Consider the following 20,198-nt stretch of genomic DNA (forward strand, 5'->3'; position numbering starts at 1 on the left):
TTACAAATTCAAGATTCCTTGAACAGGAGCAACCATCTCTAATATCCACCATATTAAGCCCCTTTAGAATCTTCAAAGTTTCAATGAGATCACTACTCATTCTTAGAAGCTTCAGCAAATACAAGCCAAATTTACAGAGTCTCTCATCATAGGATAAACGCACTATTTTGGGGAACAATTTAATGAACCTTTGTTGCAACATACCCATAATAAATATTAGTTCTTTCATAAATGTGAACAGCAAAACTGCACCCAGCACACAGAGACAATGAACTTAAACTTCTTACTGATGCCACTGCACTGGTTAGTAAGACCCAAATTCACTATTCCTACTCTGCTGAAATCCGGATGGTGATTCTGCAGGGGGTATCATATTTACCTTCATTTGGTAGGGAAAGTGAGAAGAGGAAACAAACAAAACATCTTCAAGGTAGCTGTTGTGTCCCTTCCAACAGGTGAGAGGGGTGGTCTGGAACCCAATAGTCATCATATACTGAGCACATACAACTCAGCAGCATTCAAACTGGGAAAGAACTCAAGTCTTTATTGTTTAGAGAAAACACCAAAACTTTACCAAATTGATACTCTCCATTTCAACGTATGGTGCAGGAGAAACAAACTATCCTTTTTTTTTAAATAAACAATCCAACTTTAAACCACACAGTACATGTGATCATTTTACTTCAAGCATGTTGGCTATATTGCTCTACATACCCTTATAATATGCAAATTTAAAATCAGCATCAGTACTGTCATCAGTACCAGCAATATGAAAAGGGATCGATGGATGTAGCAGGGAAGAGTAGTTTCTTTCGTGGTGCGTTCATCCATACTGGAAGATCACTCTGCAATAGTGCATAATCAGGCCAATCTCCACAACTACTTTGTAAATCTGAAACAGAAGATAAATTTATAAATTTAATCTCAAGAAATCATTGGAATTTGAATGGTACACTTAAACATGAAGGAAGCTTCTGACCATAATTTCACAACATGCCATGGGAAATAAAATCACGCTAGAGAAGCAGAGGGTCAGAAATATAGCAACCTTTGGAAAACAATAAGCCAAATAATTATGAACTATTGAGTCTTACTTCAGCTATTAGTCAATTAAACTATATCACAAAGCATTTAGAACAATACAAACAGTAGCTGTCAGTGAGGATTTCTTTAAACAGTTCACACTGGAGCAACATGACAAAATTAATTAAAGAGTGAAAACACAGATAAAAGATAGATGTATTGATGTTGTTTCTCTGGACTTACATAGAGAACTGGAAAAGATAACATACAAACCACCAAAAGCAAAAATCAAGTAATTTAAGGAAGTACGGTCACGTGCACAGAAAGCTGGCTATAGATCAAAAAAAGAATTTTCTTGGATTAAAAATTGTGGTCAGAGCCTTTGCAAGTCTTCCAAAGTCCAACACTGGCATTTCCTCCCAAGTCAATATGCTCAACATCAAGGAGATAATCACACATAACCAACTCTGCTGGAGAGGCACGTTCACAGTCAACTCCAGAAACAACTCTGTTGCAGCAGAAGCTGCAAAGGACTACAGAGGAAATGCTTTGAAAGGCGCTTTCAAATTAACCATGAAGAGAACAATCAACCCTTCAAATTCATGGGGTTTCCTGGCTTCTGAATGACCAAAATGGAAAAGGTTTCTTTGAGAAGACACGAAACACATTTAACAACTTTATCAAAACCATACACAGGCAAAGTCAAAGCCTGAAACAGAACACAAACAGCTGAACAATCCAACTACCCAACCCTTCAATCACACATTGAATTTAGCTATTTCAGAATCCCTCAAAACTGAGTTAAAGCAATTTACCCCCATCCTAAGGAACTGCCTACAAAGCGAAGATATTGCAAGTTAAGAAATTTGCTATTGATTAATTTAATTCACATCTTTTAAATTTATTTACAAATTGCATGGATGAAAATCAATTGTTCTCAAAGTTGATTCTGCTGAGGGTGATTTCAACCATAACAGTAATCAAGCCAAAAAAATGGCCATCACCACATTGCAGGCTGAGTGATCTGGCCAAACACAAAATACAGGTAGTGCAGAGGTCCTCGGCGATAACCTTGCATACAATTTTTTTTTGTATTAAATACTCGAAACGGGATAGTTCCTCAGAGTATAGTCACATTCAGGTCAAAGGCACTACAAGCTGCTTAACCATATGGGATTGGAGGAAGAATAACAGAAGAGCAGTACCGATGCGGGCAGGTTCTCAAATTAGGGGAAGAGACAAATGTTTCTGTGGCTATAAACATGACTCCAGGATGGTCTGTTCCTTTTCTGGAGCTAGGGACAAGTATGTCCCCAAGGATATTCTTCTGAATGAAGGCACAATGCCAAAGGTCATGTTCTATTTCAATACAAATGACTTAGCCAGGAAGGAGATGAAATTCAGAAAGCATATTTCAGGGAACTAAGGAGATTGGGGCTAATTGTAGGGCAGGTCTGGGACTAACCTTTTCGCAGGGAAATATGCTAGCACAGTTTGGGGAGGAACTAGATTGACAGTGGGATGACAGCTTAAGAGGAAGCTTAGATTTAAGGAAAATGAAACAAGCAATTTAGAAGATTAATGATGCAATGGCAAAAAGGATCAAAATTGAAATTATTATTAAAAGGTCTGTTAAAAGGCACTATCAGAATGCAAGTAGCATTCACAAAAAGACAGAGGATTTGTATGTACCAGAGGTAAAAGGATAAGATTTAATTGCCATTAGAAAAAAAAAGTGGATTATAGGGTGGTCAAGATCAAATGTATTATCAAACAATAGTCCACATTTAGGAGGGATAAACAAAAAAAGGAGAGAGAGAGGTGAGATAGCATACTTAATAAGGAATCACACCAATAGGTTGATACTGGAGGAACTTTGTTCCAAAGATCAATATATACAAAGAGTGAGGGTGAAGATTGTTGAGTGTGGTTCGGGGAACACCAAAATGTAGTACTAATGCTGACATGCTGTTAGTTGGGAAATTAAAGAGGCATGTAAACATGTGTAATAAATAGGCAATTTTGATTTGCGTAAACTCTGGATTAACTAAAATCAACAGTAATTTATCCTTCCCAGCATTAGTAAGGCATTTATAAAATGGATTTCTGGAACAGTATGTTGAGGGGCCAACTCAGGATCTGGCAATTTTGTATTTGGAATTGTATAATATGGATGGGCAACTAATAGCCCTGCTGAAAGGAGTCACGAAAAACAGTGTCTATAACATGACAGAACTTTACATGAAGTTTGAACGTAATGTAGCTCATTGTGAAACTATAGCCTTAACTCCGAGCTAAGGAACCTAAGGATACGAGGGCCTAGAATGAATTGGGAAAATACATTAGATTTGACAGTAGATAGGCAATGGCCTAGAATTTTAAAAATATACAACAAGGTCTAGAACAGATACGTATTCCTGCAAGGTACAATCAAAGAAAAAGGTGAATCAACCATAGTTAATGCAAGTAGTCAATAACTACATTAAAGGAAATAGTATCCAAGAATGCCAGAAAGTATGATAAACCTGAGAATTGAGAGTAGTTTAAAATCAAGCAGAGGAGAGTAAAAAATTGGTAAGGAAACAACAAAACAAAACTGTTTCTATTGATGTGAAAGGAAAAGCCATTAGAAAGGATAAATATGGGCCCATTAATGGGGAACAGGAACAGAAACCGAAACCAAATTGTTATTTGTTATCTGTTGTGACGAAAGATGACTCGGGAAATGTCCTAAAAATAGTAAGTGACCAAAGGACTTGTGAAATGAAGTGCTAACAGAAATTAGCATTAGGGGGACAAAAAAGGCATTACTTGAAAAAAATTAGCTGTACTCAGGTTTGATAAGTCTCCTGGAACAAATGAATTTCATACATGGCTGTTGAAGGAAATAGTAGTAGAAATCATGGATACATTAATGACCATTTTTTTCAAGATTACAGAAAGGTTCCTGTTACAAATTAGCAGACGTAACTTCCACAATTTCAGAAGTGAGAAAAAGAGAGTAAGCGGAAGACTACCCACCTGTTAGCTTAATGTTCATAGTTGGGAAAATATTAGAACCCATTCTAAAAAGTATCACATCTTCTCATTTCCCCAGTTTTTCAATTATGGACCAGAAAAAGGAAGATACAACTTCGAATCAAAATTTTAAAAGAGCTATGCAGAGAGATAGCTGCAGTTTTAAAAATAAAATTGAGCACATTGTGCTAGCGAGTTTTGAGAAGATTTGAAGCTCAGATTGAGGTTCCGGATGCAGTTTTGCTCGCTGAGCTAGAAGGTTTATTTTCAGATGTTTAGCCACCATATCAGGTAACATCTTCAGTGAGACTCTGGATGAAACAATGCTAGCGTTTCCTGCTTTCTACTTATATGTTTGGGTTGGTGATGTCATTTCCTGTGGTGATGTCATTTCCTAAGCAAAGCTAATGTCATTTACAAAATACTGTGCAAGAACTGTAACAAACACTACATTGGACAAACAGGCAGAAAACTAGCTACCTTGATACATGAACACCAACTAGCCACAAAACGACATGACCCCCTCTCACTAATATCCTTACATACAGATAAGGAAGGACAACACTTCGACTGGGTCAACACATCCATCCTAGGACAAGCCAAACATGCACGAGAATTCCTAGAAGCATGGCATTCCAAATGGAATTCTACCAACTTGGATCCCATTTACCACCCCTGAGAAAAACAACAGAAAATGACATCACCACAGGAAACGGCATCACCACCAGAAATGACATCACCGACCCAAGGAAACCCAAACATATAAACAGAAAGCAGGAAACACCAGCATTGCTTCATCCAGACGCTCACTGAAGATGTTACCGAAACATCTGAAAATGATCCTTCCAGCTCAGCGAGCAAATCTACATCCAGAATATGTGTTGTATAGAGTGTTGTGCTTTGTGGACTGGGAGGGCAAAACAGACATAAAAATGAGAGAAATACCAGTAGGAATAAGCCATTCAGCAAGATTATGCTTTATCTACTTGGGCCTCTGCTCCACTTTCATGCCAATTCCTCATAATGCACAACTTCTTGATATTTTTAAACTAACTGTTTACTTCCTCTGAAATACTTTAAGCGATCCAGCCTCTACAACTCTTTGGGGTATAGAATTCTAATCATTCACTGCCCTTTGGGAGAATAAATTTCTTACCACCTTAGATCTGAAAGTGTGTCCCATTATTCTGGAACTATTCTTAAAGTTACAGCCTCATCACAACTCATCTCTTGTTTAAAAAGACCATCAATATTCATTTTTAAAAACTTAAACTATTAGTAAACTGCCATAAATGTACATTACATTTACTCTAAGCATGCAAACATCACAACTGCAGCATATTTCAGTCTGTTTATTCCCGCCACCAAATACCTCCATCTGTCTTCAGTCGCAACAACCTGTCACCAATTAAGGGATGAATGCAAATTTCTCCAGCTTCCTCATTTCCCCTCCCCCCACCTTTTCTCAGTCCCAACCCTCAGACTCAGCAGCGCCTTCTTGACCTGCAATCTTCTTCCCGACCTCTCCGCCCCCACCCCCTCTCGGCCTATCACCCTCACCTTAACCTCCTTCCACCTATTGCATTCCCAACACCCGTCCCCCAAGTCCCTCCTCCCTACCTTTTATCTTAGCCTGCTTGGCACACCCTCCTAATTCCTGAAGGGCTTATGCCCGAAATGTCGATTCTCCTTCTCCTTTGATGCTGCCTGATCTGCTGCGCTTTTCCAGTGACACATTTCTAAGCTCTGATCCCCAGCATCTGCAGTCCTCACTTTCTCCTACCAATTAAGTTTTCTCATCCTGCCACACGTATAATTTTCAAGCTGAATAGCTGCAATAAGAAGCTCCACCTAAACAGTCTGGAATGTATGTCCTTCATCTTCTCCAAAAACTTTAAGAGGTTATGATCAGTACATACAATTGTCTCAGACAGACACATTACTGACAATAAATGTTGAAATTTTGTAATATCAACACAAAGCTGAAGGTTTCCTTCTCGATCGTGGTAATTTCCATTAATGATCACTCAATTTCTTGGGGAAATACCCAATTGTTCTTTATTTTCTCATCATCTTCTTGTAAGAGTACAGCACTAACACCCAATCACTCTCACCAGTAGTCACCTAGAATGACTTGGCATAATTAGGTATGGCTAACACTGGGACAGTGCCTAACAGTTTTCAGGCTGTCAAATGCCTTCTGACAGTTTTCCATCCACTGAAATTTTCTGCATTTCTTCAATAAGTCAGTCATGTAACCACACTGCTAAATTTTGGTGTGGACGTCTGATTTAAAAAAAACTCAGGAATTGCAGTGCTTTCTGGTTCGTTGAAGGTATTGGAAACTCCCCAATAACCTTTGTTTTCACATCCCATGGGGCCATCTGTCCATATCCAATGACATGGCCCAGGAATGTTACTTGGGCTTTTACAAACTCACTTTTAGCCAGGTTTATCACCAAGCCAGCCTCTCAAAATCAATCACACAATTCTGAGAGATGATGCAAATATTCTTTCAATGAGATTAAAAATCACCAGGTCGTCAAGTATACCATACAACTGGGTAATCCAGAAATGACTTTACTGGTTAGTCTTTGAAATGTGGCTATGCATTTATTATACCAATGGCATGAATTCATATAGCCCATTCAGTATCATGATAAAAGGTCCTTGCCAGTATCCTCTGAGGAAGTGTAACTTAGAAACATTAGCTGCTTGTCCCAGCTTCTCGATACTGACTTCCAAACATGGAATAGGATATGAAACAGACTTTGTAACTGCATTGACTTTGCAAATAGCCCACACAATCATTGGGTACTATTGGGTTTTGGCACCATTGCAATAGGTCAGTTCCAGTTACTGCAACTCAATTCCATTATGCTGTCTTGGAGTATGCGCTCAATCTCCTTTTCAACCAGTGTCAACTACAAAGCACTAAGTCGAAGGATGCCGCTTAATTGGAATACCATTTCTTATCCCTACATCAATTAGATTAGTACAGTTAATTCTTCTATAACACGATGGTTGGATTCTTGTGCAAGTCCCCATTCTAGAAAAATCATGCTTTAGAAACAGCATTTAAGTTTGTTATTGCTGTATTTGGATTATAACACGTTTTAAAAGTTTGCACTATAGAAACAGCATCCCCAATTTGTCAAACGCGTTACAGCAAATCCACATTGACAAAATGAGTTATGACAGAATGACCTGTACTGCCCAGCATAATATCACATATATCCCCCTTGTGATTGCAAGAAATCTTTCAAATTATTTCAATTTTCCTCTGGAAGGTAACTCAATAATTTATCCCAAGTTTTAAGAAGTTCCTCATTCCTCAACTTAAATTGGACAATGTCCAATGCAGAATCATCTGAACTGGTTCTTCACTGGTTCTGTGTTGTAATCAGCACCACATTCTCCTTTTGCTTTCCTTCCTTATCAAAAAACATTGAGAATATTTACATGACACTTCTTTCTATCTGACATTCTTATCAAATGATTCACCTCAGTCACTCAATTTCCTTTCAATTTGATAAGACCCTTAACCTTGCTTTTAAAAAGGTTCATTTAACACTGAAAGTAACATAAACACTTTATCTCTACCAGGTAAATTAAAAAAATTTGACTTCTTGTCTGCTTCCTGTTTCATTACATGCGGTGCTATTTTTAAATTCTGTTTAGTCAACCCACACAATTTATTTAATCTTTGTCTAAAATTTGACAGAGTCAAAATATGTGGTCTTTGACTCACCAATTTCTCCTTAATTTCAGTGGTCCTCTCACTTCATGCCCAAAAACTAATTCAAATGGAAGGAACTAACTTTGCTAAATTAAATTTGGTCAATCCCTAATTGCAAAAAAAAACACAAATGGAATTCCTTTATGCAAATCCCCTGGATAGTCTTGACTAGGAGCCCTCAACATGGTCTTTAACATTTGATGCCACCTTTCTAATGCGCCCGGTGATTCTGGATGTTACGCAGTGGATTTGAAAAATGTTTTATTCCTAAATTATCCATAACTTCCCTGAATAATTTCAATGTAAAGTTTGACACCTTATCTGATTCAATCTGTGGGTATTCTGTAACTAATAAAAACATTAGCGTAAATCTTCTACAATCCTTTTAGGGATGATACTGCATTATGGAAATGGCCTCTGAAAATATAACTGACACATCCATTATGGTCACCAAAAACTGAATACTTTTTTTTTCAAAAAACAGTAGGGTCCTATGCAATCAATTAAGACCCTTATGAAACATTCCCCAAAATGAGGGAATGGGGTATTAAGGGTGTTGGTTTTATTGCTGCTTGAGTTTTTACAATTACCTGACACATGTGATATGTCCAGCAAAATTCAACCACATCCTTACACAGTGCAGGCCAATAAAAAGGTTTTTGTATTTTGGCTCAAGTTTTCCTTGCACCCAAATGAGGTTCTACTGGTAATTCATGTGCTACCTGCAACACTTCCTTTCTACAGCCCACCGATTATACAACTTGATGAACTTCTGCCCATTTCTCATTCACCTGAATATGTGGTGGTCTCCATTTCCTTATCAAGATGACATCTTTAAGAAAGTAACATTCTAGGATACGCTCGGATTCTTCTTTGTATGATTTTTTGATACAACTGCTTTAGTTTTTCATCTTTCTGTTGCAATTCTGTTAATTTCTCTGCACTAAAAAATCCACTTTGTCATCTGCCTGTTCTTGTTTTTTTTTTCCTCAACCATTTGATCAAACGTAGTCTCTGATAATTGTACTTCAACATCCTTATCTTTATTCTTTGATTTTGTTACCATGTTACCACACAGTTAGGAGAAATCCCAGGATATATTTCCTGTACTACCTCAGTTGCCTGATTTTCCACTGGCTTTTCAAGTGCAGTAGGTATCACTCCCATCTATGATCCAGCTACAGCATTACCAAGGACAAATTGTATTCCTGAAACCAACAGTTTCTCTAGTACACCAACCACCACTTCTCCATTCTATCAGACTAACTTTATATAATGGAAAACATCTTGTCTCACCGTGAATTCCATACATTAACACTTTTTCTGGCAATACTCCTGAATTACATATCGCATCTCTCACCAAACACTGAGATACTCCCCATCCCTTAAAATTTTAATTTGTTTACCCGCTCCTCCTGGCATACAAGTTGGTTGCTGGAGGAACTTCGGCTTAGAATTGATGAGCTGGAGTCTGAGCCTGGGACATCTGGGAGGGGAAGAGTTACCTGCACACTTTGTTTCAGATTGCGGTCAACACTTGGTAGATTAAGTGTCACAAAGCTAGTCCTTTTTTAGCTAAAAGCAGTTCCTTGGCTCAAGGATACTCTGTCCTTGATATTTGTCAAAAGGGGTAATAAACCGGGCTGGCCTCCAATCAGACTGGTTTGGTTCAGAGATTAAAGAGTATTTTTTGTTTCAATGTAAACAGATGAGACTTCAAGCTAAAGTGGTCATATTTTAGAAATGACCTATATAAAGAAAAGGAGAGTGGTCAGCTCTCTCGCTGAGCAGTTTAGTTCCATCCAGAACTAGTTGGAAGTTCAACAATGAGCCGTGTGGAAACTCTTCTTTCCCTTCTAACTTCAACCTGTAAGCATCTGACCCTTTCTGTACTATATTTTAAAGAAGTTTGCTTATTGGGACTGTTGTGTATATTCTGAACAGCATAATTAAGTCTAGTTTGGATAGACTGAGTTCCGTAGGTGTTCTTTATTCTGTTCTTTGTGTTTCATTGTGTAATCTTGTGAATAAATTTTTGTCTGGTAGTCAATTTAGCTACCTCACTCCGGGCAATCTTCACTGTACACTTACTGATTGAAACAAATTGAAATATGTTTAGATTACTTTACAGTATGGAAACAGGCCTTTCGGCCCAACAAATCCACGCCGATCCTCCAAAGAGCAACCCACCCAGACCCATTCCCCTACATTTACCCCTTCACCTAACACTACGGGCAATTTAGCACGGCCAATTCACCCAACCTGCACATTTTTGGACTGTGGGAGGAAACCGGAGCACCCAGAGGAAACCCATACAGACACGGGGAGAAGGTGCAAACTCCACACAGACAGTTGCCGGAAGTGGGAATTGAACCCGGGTCTCTGGCGCTGAGAGGCAGCAGCGCTAACCACTGTGCCACCATGCCGCCCCGAAATTGCAAAGTTATGGAATCGGCTGCTTGCTTAAGAATGTTTTGAGTAGTCTGGCCTAGTCCATAACATAAGTACCTTAAATTCGATCAGTGGTCAGGGACAGGAGGGCGTGACTGCAAGGGAGATGAATTCTGTATTCAGAAATAGGAGTACCAGCTCTTGACCTTGCCCAACAGGTCCAAGGTCCTTGCTCTGTGCGGATGAGGAACAGAGCTGTGGAGAGGATAAGCCAGCTGAGCACTGTATCTTGTTGCAGGAGACAATTCAAGGGGGATTGGGAAGGAAAAAGACAAGTTGTAGGGGATCTTGAAATCAGGGGAACAGATCACAACCTTTCTAAGCAGAATCAAGCGTCCCACACAATATATGTTGCCTGCTGATTCCAGGGTGAGGGAGGTCCGTGACTGTCTTGAAAGGATATCAGAGAGCGAACGAGAGAAGGATTCAGTTGTTGTGGTCCATGTCAGGACTAAACAATATAGACAAAGCAAGGAAAGGGAACTTCTTGGAGACTATCAGACAGTAAGAACTAAAATGAAGAATAGGTCCTCAAGGGTTATTGTGGGATATAGGTAAATTAGTGTTACTTCTGCAATCATAATTACTTATGCAATGGATGGTAGTGAAGGAGGATATACCTAACAATGGCCCACAGAGGGAGGTGGTCAAACAGCCTTGTGAGGCCAGAAATAAGCATTATGTCACAGACAAGGCCAGATAAGACAAGAGATGAACAAGAGGAATGGGTGCCGGTCTTAGAGAAGTGGGAGATGTAATCAGGGGAGGAGAGAAGGGAAACAAATTACATAAATTGTGTACTAGTTGAAGTGTGCGTGCGCGCACGTGCGCGCGCCTGCCTTTGTACACAGTAGACACTACACCCCTCTTGCAAGAGCGAAATAAATGACACTACTGATTCAGATCTTGTCTCGGACTGAAATTATTGAAGTGAGTGAGCTTCGTTTCTCACAGTTATAAACTCCAGATTGCTAACCAAGCCACATGCAAATTGGTATAGGGACGTGTGAATAAGGAATCTAAACATGTGACTAAAGGAGTGGTCCAAGAGAGTGGGCTTCCATTTCATGGAGCACTGGCATCAGTATTGAAACAGCAAGGATCTGTACTCTGGGACAGTCTCCATCTGAATCGAGCTGAGACCAGCGTTCTAGCGAAAAGGATAAATAGTGTGGTCAACAGGAAAGTTTGGGGGGTGGAGGTGGGATGGGAAGAAGGGTAAAACTCCAAGAAGCATAATGGTCAAAGCAGCAGGTTAAAGTCTGTGGGGGTGGATTCAATTGCATGGAAAAGTATGAAAATATTGACAAGAAAGGAGAATGCAGGAGAAGTTATTAAAGTCTCCACAATACACAATAGGACATAACGTTTTGAACAGGTTAGTAATATAACTTCAAGCACATCAGATAAAGAGATGACAATAAGAAGGGGGACGGTAAATACAGGACTGAAGGTATTGTATCTGAATGCACACAGTATATAAAATAAGGTAAATGCGCTTGTGGCGCAGATTGAAATTGGCAGAATTATGTGGTGGGTATCACTGAGATGGAGCAGACTCGATGGGCTGAATGGCCTAATTTCTGCTCCTATGGTCTCAGGACAGGAAGTTAAATATCTAAGGATATACATCCAATCGAAAAGACAGGCAAGGTGGGCAGAGGGGTTGGGGTTGTCTTATTCGTAAGAAATGAAATATAATTGATAGCAAGAAATGACAGGGTCAGATGATGTAGAATCTGTGTGGGTAGAATTGAGGAATGGAAAAGGTTAAAAAAGGCCAAATAGTAATCAGGATGTGGGATGTAAAAAAAATACAGGAGATAAAAAAAAGGTGTGTAAGAAAGATAAAGTTAGAGATCATGGGGGATTTCAATATGCAGGTGGACTGGGAAAACCAGGTTGGTAGTGGATCGCAAGAAAAGGAATTTGTGAAATGTCTATGAGATGGCTCTTTGGGCATCTTGTGGTGGAGCCCACTAAGGAAGAGTCAATTGGGGAGTTAATGTTGTGCAATGAGGCAGATTGGATAAGGAAGCTTAAGATGAAGGAACTCTTGGGAGACAGTGATCATAAGACCGAAGTGATATGATCTCCCATGATCACTGTAACCTTACTAATTAACTGTTCGAATATAGTAACACCCCATAAACATACCCGCTTGGCAAAAAGACAAAGTCAGAAACAAATTGTCTCACACGCGATCTAACAGCAGGGAAAGAAAGAGCAAGAGAAACTATTAAGCAGAGAGAGAGAGTAGCAACCTCCAACCCTGCTGAGACTCCATCAGTAACTGATTAAAGCTAATAAAAACACTAAAATCCTGGTCTGAGAGCGCTGGCCACATCCATCTTGCTTTTATTGTTCCAACCTTTCCAAAAAAAACCTAACAAGCTATTTAACGTTACCATAGACTGCTTGTCACGTCTTGTTCAATCTCTCAAAAAGAAACCGGGACAAAATAAAACCACAGCCACATTACTCACTGTTCCCTAGTTTGAGGTTCCTCCCAACTACAAGAAACATCTTCTCAACTTTTACCCTGTCAAACCTCTCAGAATCTTGTGTGTTTCAATAAGATCCGCCTTCATTCGTTGAAATTCTCATGAATAAAAGCCCAATCCCGTTGAGCCATTCTTGATAATCAAACCCTTCATCTCTGGAATCAGCCCTGTGAATTTCTTTTGTACTGTCTCCAATGCCTGCACATCCTTTCTTAAATATGGAAACCATAACTTTACACAATAATCCAGGGTTGCCTCAGCAACACCCTGCCCAGTTGCAAGAAGACTTGACTATTTCCAAATTCCTCTCCACTCCCAGCAATAACAGGCAAGTTTCCACTTGTCTTTTTAACTACTTGCTTCACTGCAAGTTAACTTTTTGAGTTACTTGTACAAGAACAGCCACACCTCTTAGCACTGCACATTTCCTCTCTCCATTTAAATGTCAGCTTGCCTTTTCATCCTCCCACCAAAAAGTATGACCACACACTTTTCCACATTAAGTTCTACATGCCAAGCCTTTGCCCACTCACTTGACCTGTCTAATTGTAGATTTCTTATCGCCTCATCACAACAAGCCCACCCACCTATTTTGCATTATCAGCAAATTTAGATGTATTACACACTGACTCTGCCTCCAAGTCATTAACAAACAGAAAATAATGGAGATGCTTGGATTGATTCTTGTGGCACTCCACCAGTTATCTCTTTCCAATCTGATGATGACCTAGTAACCCTGACTCTCTGTCTTCTGTTTTATCTAATCCTCAATCCATGCTAACATTATCCTAATACTGTCAGCTCCTACCTTTTGCAATAAGTTATTATGTAGCAGCTGATCAAAAGCCTTCTGCAAATACACATTCACATTCACTACATCTACCTGTTCCACTTTATCAACTTAGATGTTCTATTCTGAAAGAACTATCAAATTTATCAAACATGATTTATCTTTCACATTAACATAATCATAATCAACATGGTTAAGATTTTCTAAATGTCTTGTTATTCCTTCCTTAATAAAGGAACTCTAGCGTTTTCCCAATAACAGACATTAGGCTTAGTGGCCTATACTTGCCAGCTTTCTGTCTCCCTGAATCCAAGGGTAGAGGCATCACACAAACATTTTACCAATCCACTGGAGCCCTCCCAGGATCCAATGTATTCTGGAATATTTTCACCAATGCCTTCACTATCTCTGCAGCTACTTTCTATAAAACCGTACAATATAGGCTATCAAGTCCTGGTGTCCTCTCTATTTTTAATGCCATTATTTTGGAAAATTGTTAAATGATAGAGACTGTTACGCAATCTTTAGTCCCATTGGTATTCTGCTTACCTTTGAGGGGTTTACATGGCTCCAATACAAATTATTGGTTGTAATTAATTGATCATGTCCCTGTTTCCATTATCAACTCCAATGTTATATCCTCCAAGGTTACCTCACTTTGGCTATTCTCTTCCTTTCCATATAACTCTAAAAAAGGTTTTTCTTGTCTGTTATATTTAATTACAATTTACTTTATTTAGTGATTGGAACCAGATGAAACTAATGGGGGTTGTTAGCCTGGGCCAATCAAGTCAATCAGCAAGCCCGGGGTGATAGTTCTAAACAGGAAATTCAGAATCTCCCCACTCAAAGGACCAACTCATGCTAGCTGGCCACAGTCAGTGTCCTGTACACAGGAAAATAAAGAGTAACTCTGTGACAGAATACTGGGCTCTGCACAGTTATTTCACTTCCATATCCATTTTCTCCCACTATTAGCATTTCAGTCATCCCTTTCTGGTTACTAAACAAAATCCTAATCCTCTGACTAACTGTCACTGTCTTGCACGCCTTAGATTTTAATTAGATACTCTCCTTGACCACATTTGTTAACAACAGGTAGTTCATTATGCTCAGCAAGTCCTCTTTTAACTGAAATAAAGTTTTACTTCAATGGCTGCCACTGCTTATTCGCTGACTTTCTCCAGCCAACATGTGAAAACTCTTTTCTTCATCTTCTGTAATTTCTTCATATCTCAACATAGAGCCTGTGGTTTCTGAATGAAAGAAAAACTGTTTGATAATAACATTTTGGTTGACTGCTGATCAAGTGGCCAAGGGGCTGGTGGGACAAGTGCAGCAAAGAAAACAAAACAAGCCCTCTCATCTTCCATTCATTTTACTCTATAATACCTTGTGGAACAAGTAACTTTCAAAGAAAAGTGAAAGAACACATTCAACCAAAGGAAAGAGAGCATTGATGTGCAAATAACCTTGGATCGACAGCAAAGAACTGCAAGGAATTGAAAAGAAGAGAAAGTAGTAATCAACATTATCAGAACCAATTAATTAAAATCTTTGACAAGAACAGGACAAAGACAGACTAATCCTTTCTTAAAGCAGAGAGAACCAGAATATCAATAACTGTTCTGAGAGGCGGAAGATAAAGCTTGTGAAGGTTGGCAGAAAGTTGTTACAAACATAGCTACAAGAGGACAGCCAAGCCTACAAATAGTTATTAAATACAAGAGTACAGAAACAGTACTAAGCATCATTAAACTACACCATGACTAATGTGGACGTACGTTTACTCACTGAGCTGGAAGGTTCGTTTTCAGATGTTTCGTCACCACACTAGCTATCATCAGTGAGCCTTCAGATGAAACCCTGGTGGTATGGCCCTCTTTCTAGAGATGTGTTTAGGTTTCCTTGGGTTGATGTCATTTCCTGTGGTGATGTCATTTCCTGTACTTTTTCTCAGGGGGTGGTAAATGGGATCCAAGTCACATTTGTTAAATGCCATGCTTCTGGGAATTCTCGTGCATCTATTTGATTGGTCCTAGAATGTTCCTAGTATGGTGACGAAACATCTGAAAATGAACCTTTCAGCTCAGCGAGCAAACCTACATCCAGAACTCAATCTGAGCTACAAATATTCTCAACACTGGCCATGACTAAAGTGTATCATCATTCTAACCACCCATCTTGGTTCCGTAACCCTCAATACCGTTTAGGAGAGGAGTTTTACATTTCCATTGCCTTTTGAGAGAAGAAATGCTTCCTGATATCAACACAAATGTTCTAGCTCCAAATCTATAGGTCCATACTCTTGTTCCATACTTATCACCACAGAAAATAGTTTTTGTCTACAGGATTGACTCTGATCAATTTGAACACAATTAATTACTGTTTAATCTTCCATACACAAAGAATAGAAGCTAATCCTCTCAAACTGTCTTCACAATTTATCTCTATAGTCCAAATATCTGACCATTCTGAGCTGCAACCTGACAAAGCCTAAGATATCCTTACTGAGTTGCAGTGCCCAGAATTTAGAAATTAGGTCACACTAAAACCTAATATGAATAATGAAATTTCCACTCTGTATTCCAATTCCCTTTTGTAAATGCTAGTATTCTAATGACCTTTTGGGTTTTTTCCTCCCTCATTTATGAGGTGTGCGCCCAACAAGAGCTTATTAATGATTGCACAAGGACCCACAATTATCACTGTTCTCCCAAAGAATCTGACTTCTCAGCATTTAGAATTGTATTCAACTTTCTTCCAGTATAAAGTAGGTTACCTCAAAACCCATTTTGAATTCACATGTGTCACAGTTTTGACTACTCACTTAATATGTCAATGCCCCTTTGAAGTTATCAGCTCTCATATTATTTATGCTGCAAACTTGGAGCTGTCAGTATATGGCCTCTTAGTCCTTTCATTTGGATTGTTTATAAAAATAATGCAAAATTAAGCTTCCTGTATAGATTCTGGAGAAGCAGCATTATCACGAATTTAATACACATCTATAACCTCCTACCTCTGAAACAAATCCCTAACCAATTCTCTACCTATCCCATAAATTCCCATTTTTTATTTGCAGTCTACAAAATGGATCCTTACAGAATGCTTTCCTCTAGACTCTGCCCCAGAATCTGTGTTGAGAACAACAGTCACGCTTGCAATGCTCACCATGATGATGGAGTAAATCAAACAACCAGAAGTCACACTTGCACACAATTTCAGAAATGCAAAAGTTGCTGTCCAATTAATCATTTTCTTTCAGGAGCTTTGCTACCCAGATACCTCACTGAGATTTAGCACTGAAATTCACAGAGGTGTCCTTATGAACTAGACAATCTGTTTGCAAGACATCAATTCCATCCCTTTATCTGGCAAAAGTCTGAGGCTGAACCAAGCTGTTTGCAACCTTAGTGTTACATCTGAGCCAAAGCATATACCCACAGCATCATGGAGACCTCAGTCATACAGCATGGAAACAGGCCAACCATATTTCTATCAGAATAAATTAGAATAGAACAGAACAGAATGTCTTTACTGTCATATGTACTCCAGTACAGGAGTACAAGAAAAGATTTTGCAATGGCCACCTTTATGGCACCATCTTAGGTATAAGTACCTAGGTACACATCTTAGAGTTAAAAACATATTGTGCTGTTACAGTGTAAAAAAGGAATGTGGATGAGCACAAAACAGTGAAGTAGTCCAGAATGATAATAAGTGACCATGAGTACTTAAGTTCCAGTGCAGACCTGCATGCCCCAAAATACAAGACCACGCTGCCTCTCCGTGCCAGCCTCTATCCAGGACTTGCTCAGCCGCCGCTCCAGGAATCATCCGTTTTCTCCGCCCCGCACTCACTTCACTCGACTCCACTCTCGAGGTAGGGTAGGGGAAAAAAAGAAAAGCTACAAAAAGGGATTTTTAAAAAGGAGAAAGGGAGAGGGACTGACGAGCATCCTACTCTACCACCATCTAGGACACAACCAACAAACACAAAATTAAACTAATCTCATTTATCTGCACTTGGACCACTGCTTATTATGCCCTGGCATTTTAAATACTCATCCAGATGCTTTTGAAATGCTGTGAATGTATCTGTCTCCACCAGACAGCACAGCCTCTTGCCCATCCTCAACTTCCATTGCACTGGTGGATGTTCTGTCAGCCATCTAGACCAGAGGCTATGGAGTTCTGTCCCCATTTCTCTCTGCCTCTATTCTTAAGATAATCTTTAGAATGACTTCTTTGGTCACCTGCCATGGTATATATTTGTGTCAGATTTGCTCAACAACCATCCTTACATAATGCGAGACAGCCCTCTGCATTTGCAAGTGCAAGTTGTTGATTCCAACCTCTTAAGAGGCACTGCATATACTTGCTGTTAGTTAAAGTAGGCCTTCATTTCTTTTCTGTTTGTATGAAAAAGGAGGAGTAAATCATCAAGTTCCTTCAGTCTCCACCAATTAACAAGGTCATGACCACCTCAAGTCCACCCTCTCGCAAAATCCCCCCGTGCCTTTAACTTGCCCAATCCCCAAGGAACTGGTCACCTCTGTCTTGAGGATACTTATGATGTGGAGGCGCCAATGTTGGACTGGGGTGGACAAAGTTAAAAATTGCACAACACTTGGTTATAGACCAACAGCTTTATTTGGAAGTACTAGATTGTGCAACATATTATGGAAGAGGAGAAAGTGAGGACTGCAAATGTTAGAGATCAGAGCTGAAAATGTGGTGCTGGAAAAGCGCAGCAGGTCAGGCAGCATCCAAGGAGCAGGTTCCTGAAGAGCTTATGCCCGAAATGTCAATTCTCCTGCTCCTTGGATGCTGCCTGACCTGCTGCGCTTTTCCAGCAACACATTTTTCAGCATATTATGGATGAGGACCAGCACCTCGCCAAGACCTTCCCCACACTTCCACTTCTCACGTTTAAACAACCGCCAAACCTTAAAGACACCATTGTTCGCAGCAAACTGCTCAGCCTTGAGGGCAACATCGACCACAACATTGCAGAACCCGGTCATGGCAACCACTGCAAGACATGTCATAGTGTCAACATGGATACTACGGTTACACGTGGGAACACCACCCACCACGTATGCGGCAGGTACTCATATTACTCTGCCAATGTTGTCTCTCATACACTGCAGATAAGGATGCCCTGAGGCATAGTACATTGACAAGACCAAGCAGGCGTAACAGACAGGGATGTTCCCTCCAAGTCAGGAAACACTTCAGCGGTCAAGGACATTCAGCCTCAGATCATTGGCCGACCATTCTCCAAGGCAGATTTTGAATACACAACAACACAGTAGCCAAGCAGAGGCTGGTAGCCAAGTTTGGTACCCAAGAGGATGGCCTCAACCAGGACCTTGGGTTCATGTCACACTACAGGTGACCCCACCATTCTATACACTCACACACACACACTCTTACATACTCACACAGAACCTCTCTCATGCACACGCTCTCTCTAAACACACATATACACCCCAACAGGTGCGCGCATAAACACATACACACCTATAATTCTATGGGGTGAATTTGCATTTGCAGAAATGTAATTGCGGATACATTCTATTTTCTTCAAAATGCACACAATCTGCAGGCAGGCAATCCATGTAACATTGTATAAATTCCTACCTTGGACACAGATCTCACTCAAGATTGGGATACAGACAGAACCTCACACCTTTAATGCATTGTCTAAGCTAAGATGTCACTTTTTTAAATAAAACCTTACGTTACCTCAAGAATGGGCTTTGAAAGAAGTATGAGATTTACATATTAATGAACCAAAACCTGCAATACATTCTAAAAGATGAAAGACCTAAACAGCAATCTAGATTTATTCAATATATCCTTTCAGTTGCATGCATGTCACTGTGATCTTTTGCTATAAATTCTGTGTCTTATGATCCTGTTCCACAGCTATCTGATGAAGGGGCAGCACTCCAAAAGCTAGTGCTTCCAAATAAACCTGTTGTACTATAACCTGGTGTTGTGTGATTTCTAACTTTGAACCCACCCAACAACAGAGCACTCATGGCCATCAGGAGTACAGAAATGCAAAGATTGAAAACCCTTGCCCTAAAAGACACCAGGTTCTGTTCAGGCATCATGCCTGCTCATTGACGTACATTGGTTCCTAATTAAACAACACTTCAGCTTCAGATTTTCAAATCCCTCCGTGGCTGTGCCCCTTCCTACTTCTAAACCCCTTTCAGTCTTGTGACTCATTCATACTTCTCTTATACTGGCCCTTTGGATATCCTGGATTTGCACTTCTCCATCACTGGCGGCTGTGCCATCAGCTGCCAAGACTCTAAGCTCTAGAATTCCCTCTTGAATCTCCTAGCCTCCTGTCTTTACTTTCCCCCTTTAAGACACTCCTTAAAAAACTGCTTCTTTGACCAAGAAGCTGTTCCTTCTGGGAAAAGCGCCAATTATGACTTATACTACGCCTGTGAAGATTATTGGTACATTCTGTTATGTTTAAGGTGCTATATAAATGGAAACTGCTGCGTTTTGTAATTAACATCAGTTCGTCACTTCCTCCAAATATTCAACTGAGCTCATGATACATGACTCACCCATTACAAATCCATGCTGGTTTCCTCTGTTTGGATTCTTCTGGTCTGGGCACTCAGTTGCATGTGCTCACAGT

The 20,198-nt window shown here is 39.8% G+C and overlaps 1 protein-coding gene across 1 annotated transcript in view; it reads right to left on the reverse strand.

Annotated features, from left to right (window-relative positions):
- Positions 1-20,198, reverse strand: part of LOC140486362 (NXPE family member 3-like) — a 44,945-nt gene extending 24,747 nt beyond the window's left edge. The window contains exons 1-2 of the mRNA XM_072585396.1: positions 20,125-20,198; positions 715-892 (exon numbers count right to left, since the gene is read on the reverse strand). Of these exons, the coding sequence (XP_072441497.1) occupies positions 715-831 (117 nt within the window). The 5' untranslated portion in view covers positions 832-892; positions 20,125-20,198. The remainder of the gene's footprint in view (positions 1-714; positions 893-20,124) is intronic.

Source organism: Chiloscyllium punctatum, chromosome 15, assembly GCF_047496795.1.
Source record: "Chiloscyllium punctatum isolate Juve2018m chromosome 15, sChiPun1.3, whole genome shotgun sequence".
Taxonomy (NCBI): Eukaryota; Metazoa; Chordata; class Chondrichthyes; order Orectolobiformes; family Hemiscylliidae; genus Chiloscyllium; species Chiloscyllium punctatum.